Consider the following 13,828-nt stretch of genomic DNA (forward strand, 5'->3'; position numbering starts at 1 on the left):
CAAGAAGCTAATCATGTTATAATGCATTATAAAAAGATTATAATGTATTTTAACTATAGAATTATAATACACTATGATCCTTAGTCAATGACCATAAAGTATGAAGTATTATGATACTTGACCTTATAAGTCATTATAAAATACAGTAGTAGCAGTAGTTATTATATTTATACTCATAAATACTCATAATGCTATGTAAAGCATTATGAGTATTTATGAGTGCTTATAACTATAATTGTATAGTGAGCAGAGCATAATGCAACATACATGAAAAGTATTACCCCAATTTGTACAAGGGTTTTTACATTCTAAATTTAGATTTAGTAAATAATAATTCCAGATGATGTTGCTGAATAAACCCTTTAAAAAATGCAATGTTTTTTTTACACAGGTTTTAATTAAAAGTTTGTTTCTGATGTGTGTCTCCCCAGCTACTGTAATGAAAGGAAGTTCACATGTACCACCAATGAGTGTGATGCAGTTTGTGGGATTTATGGCGACGGTCACTACGTCACATTTGATGACAAGAGGTTTGACTTCAATGGAGAGTGTGAATACACACTCCTACAGGTAAAGTAGCAGATGAATCAATAAATATATAAAATGCAGTATTTCACTAAAAAACAATGTATAGACTAGTACAAAGTAATCCCTCTCAATCATCACTTATGACCTACTAGAATTATGTGGTGGTGTCTGTAGCCTATCTGCAGAGACCGTGCCCTCGATTTGATCTTTTCTTGTGCTTTTGGAGGTGTGCAGTAGAGCCCTGCGCGTTTTCTACCATTACCGCCCGCACCCGCAACGTGTGTGTTACACTCCCGCCCACTCCCGCAATATGTATGTCCACTCCTGCCCGCACCCGCAAAACTCTGAGAATTTATGCCCACACAATAATAGAGATGCATTGATTTTGTGTCTTCTCCTGTCCCGCTTGAGAAAACACGTCATTTTATAGGTTAATAGGGAGAAAATGCAGGGAACGAAGGCAGGTGCTTGCTGCTGTGAGAGGGGGAGAAAGGAGCAGAGGATGAGGGGGCAGGCAGACGGTGGACGGAACCTCGGAGCTCCCTCGTCCTGGGAGCCTCAGACACGCTGCTGGTGTCATAGATATAGGCTATAGTATAAACCATGGATGTATTAAAGGGGTGATAGAATGCAAAACCGATTTTACCTTGTCATAGTTGAATAATGACAGTTTAGTGGGTAACTAGGACATACATAGAACCTCAAAATCCCATTGACAACTCTTTCCTCTGCAAATCTCACAATTTGAAAATCTCAACAAGCCGCCTAGTTGACGTCAACTCAGCAGCTCCTCCTCATTTGGCTCTAGTCTCTATCTTTGTCACGCCCCAACATTTGCATAGGCTACACACCTGAGATCAGTTAGTCTTCTGACTCTAGGTCGGGCAGATCTGAGAAATTGTATGCTTTGTTCATCTGCTATTTTACCATGAAATTCACTTCTGAGACTTTTTTATGCGACAAATCAACTATGTAGAGGTCAAATATGGGCCGTTTTACGAAAATTGATGTCTAATTGCAAATTTTGTCCGACTGTGTGTCGGAGTTCAGCGGGGTGCTGCCTGTGTAGCTGCCTCGCCGCCTTGCCTGCCTTCCTTCACAGACCCCGGCCTGCTGTGAGGTAGATTGAGCTCTGTCACGGCTGGCAGCCCACGGCACTCCATACCCGTGCAAAGTCACCGTTTTGTGACGCCGCTGCCTGGACAGAGCTCCAGGGCCTGCAGCTCCCCTCTTCCTGCTAAATGCCCCGTGTGTGTGAGTGAGAGTGGTCAGCGAGCTTGTTACGCCAGCAATCTCTTACCACAGGTTCCAGTTAATCTTATAATGTGTGTAATTATAATGTGTTGAGTTATTTCAACAAACGATCGGTAAAATAAACACCTTGTCCGCGAGTCTCATTGATAGAGCCTGCGGCTGGATGGAGCTAGCTCTATCAATGAGAGCTAGCTAGCCTCCTCTTAGAATTCCTCTGAAATTCACAAAAGAGTTATAAAATTGAAATCAGACACCATTGTTAGCTTTATAAGACCTTTAGGTAGATGTTGTATAAGTGGCGTGACGAAATTCAAACTGTAAATATACTCGAATTACGTCAAAAAAGAAGCTAACTATCCGTGATTTACATAGCTAGGATTGAAGGGACAGTCGCAGCTAACGAAACCCCTAGCTAGTGTTCACCAAAATTCATTAAATTGAAATCTGACACCATTGTTAGCTTTGTAAGACCTTGGGATAGCTGTGATTTAATATAAGTGCCGTGACGAAATTCAAACTGTAAATATAGCTACTATAGTTATGCCGAAAGTGTTGCTAGCTAGCAGCGATCTTTTCCCATTGTATTGAATGGGACATATAGCTAGCTAGCTGCTTCTCCTAACAAAACGCCTGACGTTCATAAAAATGCCTTACATTGAAAATGGACACAACGTTAGCTTTGTAAGACCTTGGGGTAGCTGTGATAAGTGCCTTGATGAGATTCAAACTGTAAATATATTATAGTTATGCTGGGAGCCAGCCGCGGAGCCCCGTAGTGCAGTAATCCACAAAGGGTGACTTTGCCCTGGGTATGGAGCCCAGCAGGCTGCTGCTTTCTCGTCAGACTGTGAGGACACGTCTTACCAAATTTGCAATTAGCCATCAATTTTCGTAAAACGGCCCATATTTGAGCTTTATATAGTTGATTTCTCGCATAAAAAAGTCTCAGAAGTGAATTTGGTAATGAAACATTGCAGTGTTTGGAATATGAGATTCTGTCGCTTCTCTAATGTGTGTGCATGGGGGATTCGCTCAACCAATCAGCGCGCGTCTCTAATGTATGTGTATGGGGGATTCGCTCAACCAATCAGCGCGCAGCTCATCTAAATATTCATGACCATACCATATTTGGAAGAAAAGCTTTTGTTACAAATAGGGCCAAAACACAGGGATGCATAAGGGCCAATAAAATATCAACCAGGCCATTTTCAGCCCAACCAATGTCACATACCCCATTATGAGACCATAAGGAACAGTGTGAAATACCCTATATAATTATTCTATCACCCCTTTAAGAGAACGGTATAAACTCAGTCAGTATATATGTATATCTATGGTGTCTGTTGGCGTGGGAGGGTTCCAGGCTACATCCCGATCCCGCGGTGTTTATATACAGTAAATGAAAGGTTGTTTCTCCAACTTCGGTCAGTTAAAAGGCAGGATTAGCTGGGAGACTTCTAAATGAGGGCGCACATGTAAGTAGTTCTTTTGTAGATTATGGTGAACTGGTGTGTGTTGCAGCAGTGCTTTGCTATTGAGAACGAGGTAGCATGCTAAGGCTAGCATGCTAAGGCTAGCATGCTAACGGTTGCGGTTAACAAGCTTGTTTCAGCTTGTGACGTAGAAAGCCGTGCAGATTTTGAACAGCTCACCAGGATACTGAAGGCAGGACACATTCAGAAACCGTATCTCACTTAAAACAGCATGGATGGATTTTTTTCAAAGTTTGTATGCGTGTGGAAGCACTAGAGACACAAAATAACACCCCAAATCCCAGAAAAAGTGTTTTTTTCATAATATGGGCACTTTAAAAATGATCCACAAAAAAAAAAAAAATGTCCATAGTGACCCTTGTCTTGTTAAAAGCAACCCTAATGTTTTGCCATCGGAACACAAAATTCAAAGCAGCAGCAGGAAATTAGCAGAAACATTATCCAGCTAGATAACGTTTATTTAATTATCCTACAGCTGTATCCGAATACAGTGAGGTGGTTATCAGTGAGATAAAATTATGCGTGATTACATGCTGCATTTGACTCCTGTGAGGCCCTGAGGCTTAGGTAGGCAATCTGAATCTAGTGCGTCAATGGCAGACTCTGCCACTATCAATAAACTACTACATAGAGAGGTATTTACTGAATGTAAATACATGTATGGCTATTGCAATACATGTATTTAAATGTTTATGCCTTACTCAGGACTACTGTGGCACGGGTCAGAGCAATGGAAGCTTCAGAATTATCACTGAGAATGTTCCCTGTGGAACCACAGGAACCACCTGCTCCAAGACCATCAAAATCTTCCTGGAGGTAAACACAACACACGTACACTGTGTACATGTGCCTCAAACACTACATCAGAATACTATGGCTCAAAGGATAATCACTAAGGTTGGGACATATTATTTTCATATGATTGATAAGCCTTATAATTCCTTTGGTAAGTCAGCATTAAAATTATTTATTGATCTATATATTAATGTTATTACTTGTTCCACCTCAATTTCTGTAACTGGTACAGTAATACAATGTATGTTTATTTGATGTTGATGCCCACAGGATAATGAATTCCAACTTAAAGATGAGAACTTCCAGGTGATAAAGCGCAGCAGCCAGGTGATCCCTGCTCAGGTACACAAGATGGGTATTTATCTGGTGGTGATGATCAAACCAGGACTTGTGCTCATGTGGGACCAGAAGACCAGTCTTTTCATTAAACTCAGCCCGCAGTTCCAGGTAAAACATCAAGTCATGATTGACACTTGGCTTTTACACAAAGCATGTTGGTTAAGGCAGTTTCAGTCTGGCTTATGTCATGTCATGACATAAGAATTTTCACAGACATGTCAGGACATTTCATTCCAGAGATGGCAAAAGTACCCACTTCCCGTACTTAAGTAGAAGTACAGATACTTGTGTTAAAGAATACTCTGGTAAAAGTAGAAGTACTGATTTAACTTCTTTACTTAAGTAAAAGTAACAAAGTACAGGCTTTGAAATGTACTTAAAGTATAAAAGTAAAAGTACCCTTGCGAATGACAACCACTTTTTATGCAAAGCTACCTGGACCACACACGTTACTAGAGTGCAAGATGAGAAACTTCAGTGGACATAAAAACCAGGCTCTTTATATACCATTGTCTACATTTTAAATGGATGTCTGCCAAACATCACATATATGATTATTGTGACAGAGACTGGGACTCCAGCTTAATAAGATTCTGACTGAGTAGCAAGATATGAATTCAATTGTGATTCTGTGAGAATTCACAGATCCAGTTTCTCTTTTTTAATCGTCCCCTTAAAGTGATGGTTCGGAGTAATTCACCCTAGGGTCCTTTGCACCATGACCTCGAGCCAAACACCCCCCCAGAAGCTTTTTTCACCTGGGTCTAACATTGGGAGAGTTAGTGTAGAGTAGCGTTATCAGCTGAATAGCTTAGCGCAGGGGCTAACGGACCCACGTTTGTATCTCGTAAGTTACCCCACTAATAATGCCCGAAATGATACCAAACGTCTACAAGTAGTACAAATAGGTTATTCTCTCATAAAACGATGGATTGGAAAGTTTGTAAGTACACCAGAAGTTTATGTAAATAACACTTGCCTGCTGGCTTCTGGTCTCTGCTATTGTTGCTGCTGTAAGACGAGTGCTTAGGGCCGTCTACAAATTACAACACCGAAAAGAGATGCAACAAAAATATTTATTAATTTAACTTTTTTTTTTTAAGTAAGTGCTGTAGTATAACTAGCAGGAGACAAGTAATAATTGAGGTAAGTTTGGAGACATTACCTTATTTAATCATTGAATTAATAAATATTTTTGTTGTAACTCTTTTCGGTGTAGTAATTTGTAGACGCCTACTTCGCTCTAACTGCAGGTAGCAGCAGCAGCAGCAACAGAGACCTGAAGAGAGCAGGCGAAGTGTTCATAAACTTCTGGTGTACTTACAAACTTTTCAATCCGGCCTTTATGAGAGCATAACCTATTTGTACTAGTGTAAGACGTTTGGTATCATTTCGGCATTATTAGGGGGTAACGTACAAGATTAAACGATGGAGTCAGCTACCCCTACCGCTAAGCTATTCAGCTGATAACCACTCTAGCTAACTCTCCCAATGTTCGACCCAGGTGAAAAAAGCTTCTGGGGGGGTGTTTGGCTCGAGGTCATGGTGCAAAGGACCCTAGGGTGAAAAATCTACTTAAGTACAGAAACGAAGTATTTGTACTTCGTTACTTCCCATCTCTGTTTCATTCCACAAAGCAACTTGCATTAATCAATACTTTTGATAAACATGTTGACTAACATAAGTAAAATAACTCTTTGTGTCTGGTAATTTCAAACAAGACAGCATTCTTTTGCTGTCTGCTAACACATTAGCCATAACAAGTTTATAAGTCTTGTACTATGATAGTGGTTGTGTGATGTTTTCCTGTAGAAAATTGATCAATATAGCTTTAAATTCGCTCATGTTACATTTCTTATGGAAATGTGGCTTACAATCGATCATATGATATGTTGAAATACTATTGTAATAATATTTAGTAGTCAGCAGCTCTTTCGTGAATGTGTCACTTTTAAAGACAGGATGTTTTTTTCACACAACAGTGTTTGCACTTTATAAACTGGACAGCAAAGACATCACTTGAAAATGCTAAACCTACGCTTGAGGAGTGAAAGATATTTGAGTGGCAACAAACCAGCCTTACTCTGTATCAGTCTTATCATAGCATTAAATTATGTTATTGGGTTCCTCCCTCTCAGGGTCAAGTCTGTGGCCTGTGTGGAAACTACGACGGCAACAGTAAGAATGACTACACCACACGTTCCCAGGAGACAGTGGCAGACGTTATAGAATTTGGTAACAGTTGGAAGATTTCATCCGACTGCCCAAGTGCCCAACTACTCACTGATCCCTGTGCCTCTAACCGCTACCGGGCAGCCTGGTCCCAGAAACAGTGTAGCATCATTACCAGTGTCACCTTCCAGAGCTGTCATTCAAAGGTAACTATGGTGATAGGGACATGGATACACACACTTGTGAATGCACATACACAATCATTATCACTTTAACTGGGAAATTATATAAATGTTGTTGTTTATATCCATCTATGGCACTAAGCCTTCATTGCTTTGTGTGTTGATCAGTTCTGATCTGTTCAATCAAAACATTGGTACAGAGCAAAATCTCTTAAAAGCTCAATTTCAGACTGTCAAATATTGGGACTGTTTATTCATATGCCCCAGTTGGTGATTCCTTATGATTTTACTGATACTACCAATGCCAATGTTGCTACTATTACTACAAGCACAGGACATTTTTGTTGCCCTCACCTTTTATTATTCTGCTAAACAGTACACTATTGTGTGTTCAAGGTTGACCCTGGTCCATACTTTGACTCTTGTGTGAGAGATTCTTGTGCTTGTGACACGGGTGGGGACTGTGAGTGTCTCTGTACTGCTGTCGCTGCATATGCCAAAGCTTGTAATGAAGCTGGGGCCTGCATTAAGTGGAGAACTCCAAAGCTGTGCCGTAAGTTTGGCCACCGTGACACCAGGAGGGAATTGTATCTTTAGCCAACATATTTAAATTTGTTTGTACTTATGTTAGTACTTATTTTTTCTCTTGCAGCTATTTTCTGTGACTTTTATAACTCCCCTGGTGACTGTGAATGGCACTACAAGCCTTGTGGAGCTGACTGCATGAAGACATGTAGGAATCCATCAGGAAACTGTTCCAACCTCATTACTGCCCTGGAAGGTACTTTAGAAAGTTATTTTAGTTAGGTTTTTGTGTACTTTTTAGAATATTTCAAAAAATAAAATTAATTAAAACTGCAAGCATCGAGGGGTACTGGCAGACGCAACATCACATGTAGACCACACATTCTAAGTTTCATGTAAATTGGAATAACTTTTGCCAAGATACAACCATTATCATTATCATTATGTTTTAACAGCCACCTACAGGAAGTTGTTCCTCCATAACTTAAGCATTGTTTTAGCTATCAAAATTCTTTTGATAACTTATAGGGCGTTTTCACACATGAAAGTCCGAACCAAGGTCCGGACCAAGGTTCATGTTTTTGTTACATTGTATACATTTGATCCGGTAAGTTTTGGTTTCACACTGCAGTTTTGCAAGCGCACTAAAGATCTCTACGTGACAAAACTACGCCCTGCCGTCATCACATACGTGGGCTGCGTCTCCAGATACTTAGAACTGATTGTTTGTTGACGGCTTCCCCGTCCTCTCGTATCCTCTCTCTGGGTCAGAGTTTAGGCTATTCAACTGACCGCTGCTCTCCCCTACTGCCGCGGCTCTTTTTGTTTTGTTGTGATGTAGAGAAGCAAGACACGGGACTTTCTTTCTGGAGCATTTATTCAGAGACAAACGGGAACATACACTGTAGCCTACATTTACTACCACTTAACAAATAAACTGCTGATGTATTATCTGCTCTGATAGCTGACAGCTGTCTGCTCTGAGCGCAATTCTCTCTCTCACTAAGCACCGAGCTGTTCCTTAAAGAAGCTTCCCCGGTCTTGTAACACGAGGAGAGCCTGCCAGAGATTCCTGTATTTGGTCCGAAAGTCCGAACCGTCCCAAAAAATGCTTTCACACTATAAACGAACCGGATCATGGTTCAGTTTGGTTCGGACCGAGACCACCTCTTTTTGTCGGACCAAAATTTGGTCTTTTGATCCGGACCATGGTCCGGGGGAGGTTTCACACCTGTAATTTTGGTTCGGATCAAACTAAAAAGTCCGAAAGTCCGGACCAAACGAGGTATGTGTGAAAACGCTCTTAGTCACGAGGGTCCACCGAGTCTTTATCCAAGTTTTCGTGCAGATTGGACTCACGGCCCAGGAGGAGTTAGACAAAGTAGGTTTCCCATACATCGCGATGTGAATAATTAATAACTAAAATTCTGACCGCGTCACCTAATGGCCGATTCACTCTAAATTTGGCATGGATACTCAAGCCCCTATGCTGAACAACTGTGTCATGTTTGATGTCAATCGGAATAAATCTTGGTAAGATACGCAACTTCCTGTTCCGACAGCACCCTACAGAAAGTTGGTCCTCTGTAACTTGCGCATTGTGTTAGCTATCAAAATTCTTTTGATAACTTTTTCTCATGAGGGTCCACCGAGTCTACGTGTACATTTTTGTGCAGATGGGACTCACGCTCTACGAGGAGTTAAAAAAAGTATTTTGGCACACAGCCTCATTGGCACACGAGGAACAACTTTGCTAAGTTTTGTGTCCATTGGAAAAGCCATTGGCAAGATACAACCGTTCCTGTTTCGACACCCACCTACAGGAAGTTGGTCCTCTATAACTTGCGCATTGTTTTAGCTATCAAAATTCTTTCGATAACTTTTTGTCACGAGAGTCCTCCGAGTCTATATGCCTCACGCCCCAGGACGAGTTAAACATAGTAGTTTCCCATATATCAATATTTTGCTGATTAATTAAAAAAAATAAAAACAGCGCCATCTAATGGTAGATTGCCGCCAAGTTTGGCACAGATGCTAAACCGGCCATGAGGAACAACCTTGTCAAGTTTCGGGGCAATCGGAATAATTGTTGCCAAGATAACGCAACTTCCAGACAGGAAGTTGCTGTAACTTGCGCATTTGTTCAACTATCAAAATTCTTTGGAATTAGTTTTTGTCATGAGGGTCAACAGATACTACCTGCAAAGATTCAAGAAGATTGAAATTACGGCCTAGGACGAGTTCGAAAGAATGTAAAACACCTGAAAAATGCATAATTAAAAATGGCCGCCTTCTGGTTGGGCGGAGCTAATGAAGGTAAATGGGAAATATGTCCGCAATGATTAGAGCAATATAGCTATTAAATCTGGTGAAGATCGGAGCAACTATGTCCAAGTTAAGACCTTCGACGCATTAGGGGGCGCTATGGAGCCCATTTACAGGTTAGGGCCAAATCGCTGTACAGTCTCGCAAAGCTCCCAGGAGTTTATGTGGGCGCCAATTTTTGTGAGTTTTCGTATATAATGAGGCCGTCAAAAATTTGCCCAAGGGCTAAAACCAATTAAAGCTGCGAGCAGCGATGGACGGGCCCTTGCCAATGAAAAGGGAACTCCCTGCCGAGTTCAACGATACCTCACACAAGACTCTACGTCATACGGTTCATTAGCTGTGAAAGGGGGCGTGGCCAAAGTATAGGGGGTGGGCCAAACCTTTACCAATAAAAAAAGAAGTCTGCTGAGTTCTTTGATACCTCACATAAGACTCTACCATTATTATTTATGAAAGGGGGCGTGGCTTAAGCATAGGGGGGCGTGCCAAACTATGACCAATGAATAAGGAAGTCTCTGCTAAGTTCATTGATACCGCACATAAGACTCTACCATAAACAGGTCAGCATTTATGAAAGGGGCGTGGCTTAAACATAGGGGGCGGGCCAAACCATCACCAATGAATAAGGACGTCTCTGCTGAGTTCAATGACACCTCACACAAGGGTCTTTGGAAAACAGGTCATTAGTTATAAAAGGGGGCGTGGCTTAAACATAGGGGGCGGGCCAAACCATCACCAACGAAGAAGGAACTCTCTGCTGAGTTCAATGACACCTCACACAAGACTCTACCTTAAACGGTTCAAATGTTATGAAAGGGGGCGTGGCCTGAGTAAGTGGGCGTGGTTAAAGTATCACATGTAGACCACACATTCTGAGTTTCATGTAAATCGGATTAAGTTTTTTTGTATGTCTTTACATGTTACATATGTGTACCAAGTTTCAAAGTTTACCAAAGTTTCTAGGGGGTGCTAGATAGGGATGGCTGAAGTGAAACTGACGTTCCGAAGCTTTGCCGAGATCCCGAAGCGCAGATGTTTCGAAACACTGATCCGAAGCGCGATTCAAAACACTGATGTCACGTGACTACGGCTAAATGAAACACCGGAGTGTTTCACTAGTGTTTCAACAGGTGGCATGGTCCGCCAAATCAGCGTTTGATTGACAGGGTCGGGAACACACATCGCACATCAGTATAAAAGTGAAGTCAACGCACCTTGACCTCGTGGGTTTTTGTGAGATGAGTTTGATTTTGAGATAGCGGATATTTGGTGATATAGTGACATTCAAAGTGCGAGTTGTTTAGTTATATTTAGGCTTACATTTAAATTTACACATTGACTGATAGAGTGGAGACAGACAGAGTATAGACCTACATACAGTGACGCAGATAGATAGATAGATAGATAGATAGATAGATAGATAGATAGATAGATAGATAGATAGATAGATAGATAGATAGGACAGGACAGTTTATGGGAACGTTTTAATGATCGTATCTGTAAAACCCAGATTATACATAATGCTACAGCTGATGCCACAGTGGAAGTGAAAAAATACCTCCACTCTGCGTTTTTGCCCAGAACTCATGATCCCCTAACTTACTGGAAAGAGAGAGCAGTAATCTTTCCTCATTTGTATGTCCTTGCTAAAAAATATCTTTGCATGCCAGCAACAAGTGTCCCTTGTGAGAGGATCTTTTCAAAGGCTGGAGAAATTATCTGTAAAACACGGAGTAGGCTAAGTCCTTCCACAGCAGAGAAATAAATATTTTTGAATGAAAATCTATAAAAAAGTGAGACATTGTGGCTCGATTTCTTTTATTAATATTCATTTTTTATGACCAAAATAGCATTATGCACAGTGAGGAGTCTGCAAGCCTTACAAGCTTCACATATTAGAAAAATAATACAATACAATAATAAATTTTTTATTTTTTTAATGGCTCGTTATCAAGGTTGTTTCAGATCACCACCTGCCAGTGACCACTAGGTGTCATCGTTGAGACGGGTGTCAGATTGTTTCGAAGCCTCGACACAATATGACACATTTGCTTCAACTGTTTCATTGTTTCACGAAGCCTCGATCTGCCCACCACTAGTGCTAGAGAGCCATTTTTGTGCGCCTATTCCCGAAACCCTTAAAATACGTACATTTTCACCAGACTTGATGCGACCGCCAAATTTTGTGAGTTTTTGAATTTGTTAAGCCCCTCAAAAAGGCAATTCATTTGACAGGAAAATAATTCCTTCAGTTTCAATAGGGCCTTCGCCGCTGTCGGCGCTCGGGCCCTAATAATTAGGGTCCTATATAAAGGTGGCCAAGTTCACCATGGAGTTCACAGGCCAGGACTAGCACTTACATTAGTGCAAAAATTACCGGTGCAATCATCATCAGCGATGTCCGCATTTAACACACCACAGAACAGAGAGGTATAGTTTTTTACAGCATGTAAACACATATACAGTATGCTACTAAACTGAAAATGATATGAGAGAAGATTCGCAATGATCCCTGGTGCAGATTAACTAAAGTAGTAGTCACGAGGACCCACAAGTTCTCGCGAATTCAGGTAGAATAGAACCACAAAACCAAAAACAATTAGTTTCCATCCAGAGGAGTAGAGGGGAAACAACTCTGTGCTGTGTTTTCAAGGTGTAGTGCAGGGAAATATGATCCGTGAGTACGGTGTATTTTATTTTGAAATTTAACGGGATGTTTATTTTGCTTCTGTGCTCGACTTCCTGTCCCGCACTATCTGCCGTTGTTGTCATTGGTGCGGAGCTCTCCGCCGTCCGGCAAAAATAGAAGCTCTGCGTATCTGCTCCGGAGGGCTGCGGACCGCCGGAGCTGTGCCGGAGTCGGAACGCAGCCGTTATGCAGCCAGTGGAAATACACACACTGACTTTAATGGAAACCTAATGACACCCCCGCTGTTTCGGAGCCGTTACGCAGCCGTTACGCATCTAGTGGAAATCCGGGGTAACTATTTATCTTACTTTGCCACGAAGATTGAAATTTGGCCAAGTCTTGTAATCTTAGCTGCCAGCAGAAATAAACCAGCCTTGCCTCTTTACGGTAAATCCACATGGTTAACTATGCAATGATGTCATCGGACCTTGAGACGATGTCTGCATTCTTTATTCTTTCTAAACTTCACTCAGTATTTTGATGTTAGAAATATATTTATTGACAATAGCTCAGGGAAATGTCCCTGGGCACTGAGCTTTCTGAAAATGTGTTAGATATTATTGTAGCTGAACTTGTGCTGAATGTTACATTTGTTAACATTGAGAAGAGATCAGAGGATACCAAAATCATCTGTATCTGAAAATACCCTAAGATCCAAGAGGGTTAAAATCACATGTAGTTATAATTATCATTATTCTACCTTAAAATGAAGGTTGACCACCTGCATCCGCAGTGGAGTTTATATTGTTTATGCATGTCCACGTTGTCTACTTTGGTGATGTTGTTCTATCATGTTGTTGATTCTAAAAGAAGTATATTATTTATGTACTTATATATATTTAATGTATACAGCCATACAGTTCTTTTTATTAATTGTCGGTTATTTTTGTTTTATTGTCTCAGTCTCTTTTCTGGTTATTTCTAGTGAGGCGTCACACAGGGTTGTTGTATATTTATAATTGTAAAGTATTTGTATATGCAGGCTGCAAAGTGCGTCTGTCAACTTACACTGTTCCACTTGTGTATAAGTTGACATCTAACGCAATTTAAAAACAAAGGCCACGCCCCTCGCTCCTTAAGTCCGATTGACTTAGAATTTCTCACACATATGCAATTCAACGTGCTCTACAAAAAAGCCTCCTGGACCATAAAGGTCCGCCATGATGGATTATTTTCTAATTTGCATAATTTCAAAAATAGTAAAATGAATAGCACTTTGTCAATTTTAATTATATCAACACCAACATTAGTATGCAGATTTGCAGGACTAAGATACACATTTGTAGCCTGACGTGGTCCTACACAGATTCTAGTCAGAATGTGAGTCTGAAACCGCTCCATTGGGCTGTGATTATGGGGCGTGTTCCAACCGAACCAGGAAAAAAAATGCCTCTGCATTCATTGGATAGACTTACAACCAATCAGAGCAACAGAACTCAACTCAACTGTCAACAGAACTCAACACTGTGTATCGTCTCCATAGCAACCACTCTTTGCACAATGCATTCGTTCTAACTTCCGAC

The 13,828-nt window shown here is 41.0% G+C and overlaps 1 protein-coding gene across 1 annotated transcript in view; it reads left to right on the top strand.

Moving 5' to 3' along the window:
- The window catches only part of LOC120555948 (mucin-5AC-like), an 81,244-nt gene that overhangs the window by 25,896 nt on the left and 41,520 nt on the right, over positions 1-13,828 (top strand). The window contains exons 22-27 of the mRNA XM_039795168.1: positions 432-570; positions 3,981-4,091; positions 4,341-4,517; positions 6,548-6,787; positions 7,160-7,316; positions 7,416-7,544. Coding sequence (XP_039651102.1) covers positions 432-570; positions 3,981-4,091; positions 4,341-4,517; positions 6,548-6,787; positions 7,160-7,316; positions 7,416-7,544 — 953 coding nt within the window. The remainder of the gene's footprint in view (positions 1-431; positions 571-3,980; positions 4,092-4,340; positions 4,518-6,547; positions 6,788-7,159; positions 7,317-7,415; positions 7,545-13,828) is intronic.

This window comes from Perca fluviatilis, chromosome 3 (assembly GCF_010015445.1).
Source record: "Perca fluviatilis chromosome 3, GENO_Pfluv_1.0, whole genome shotgun sequence".
NCBI lineage: Eukaryota > Metazoa > Chordata > Actinopteri > Perciformes > Percidae > Perca > Perca fluviatilis.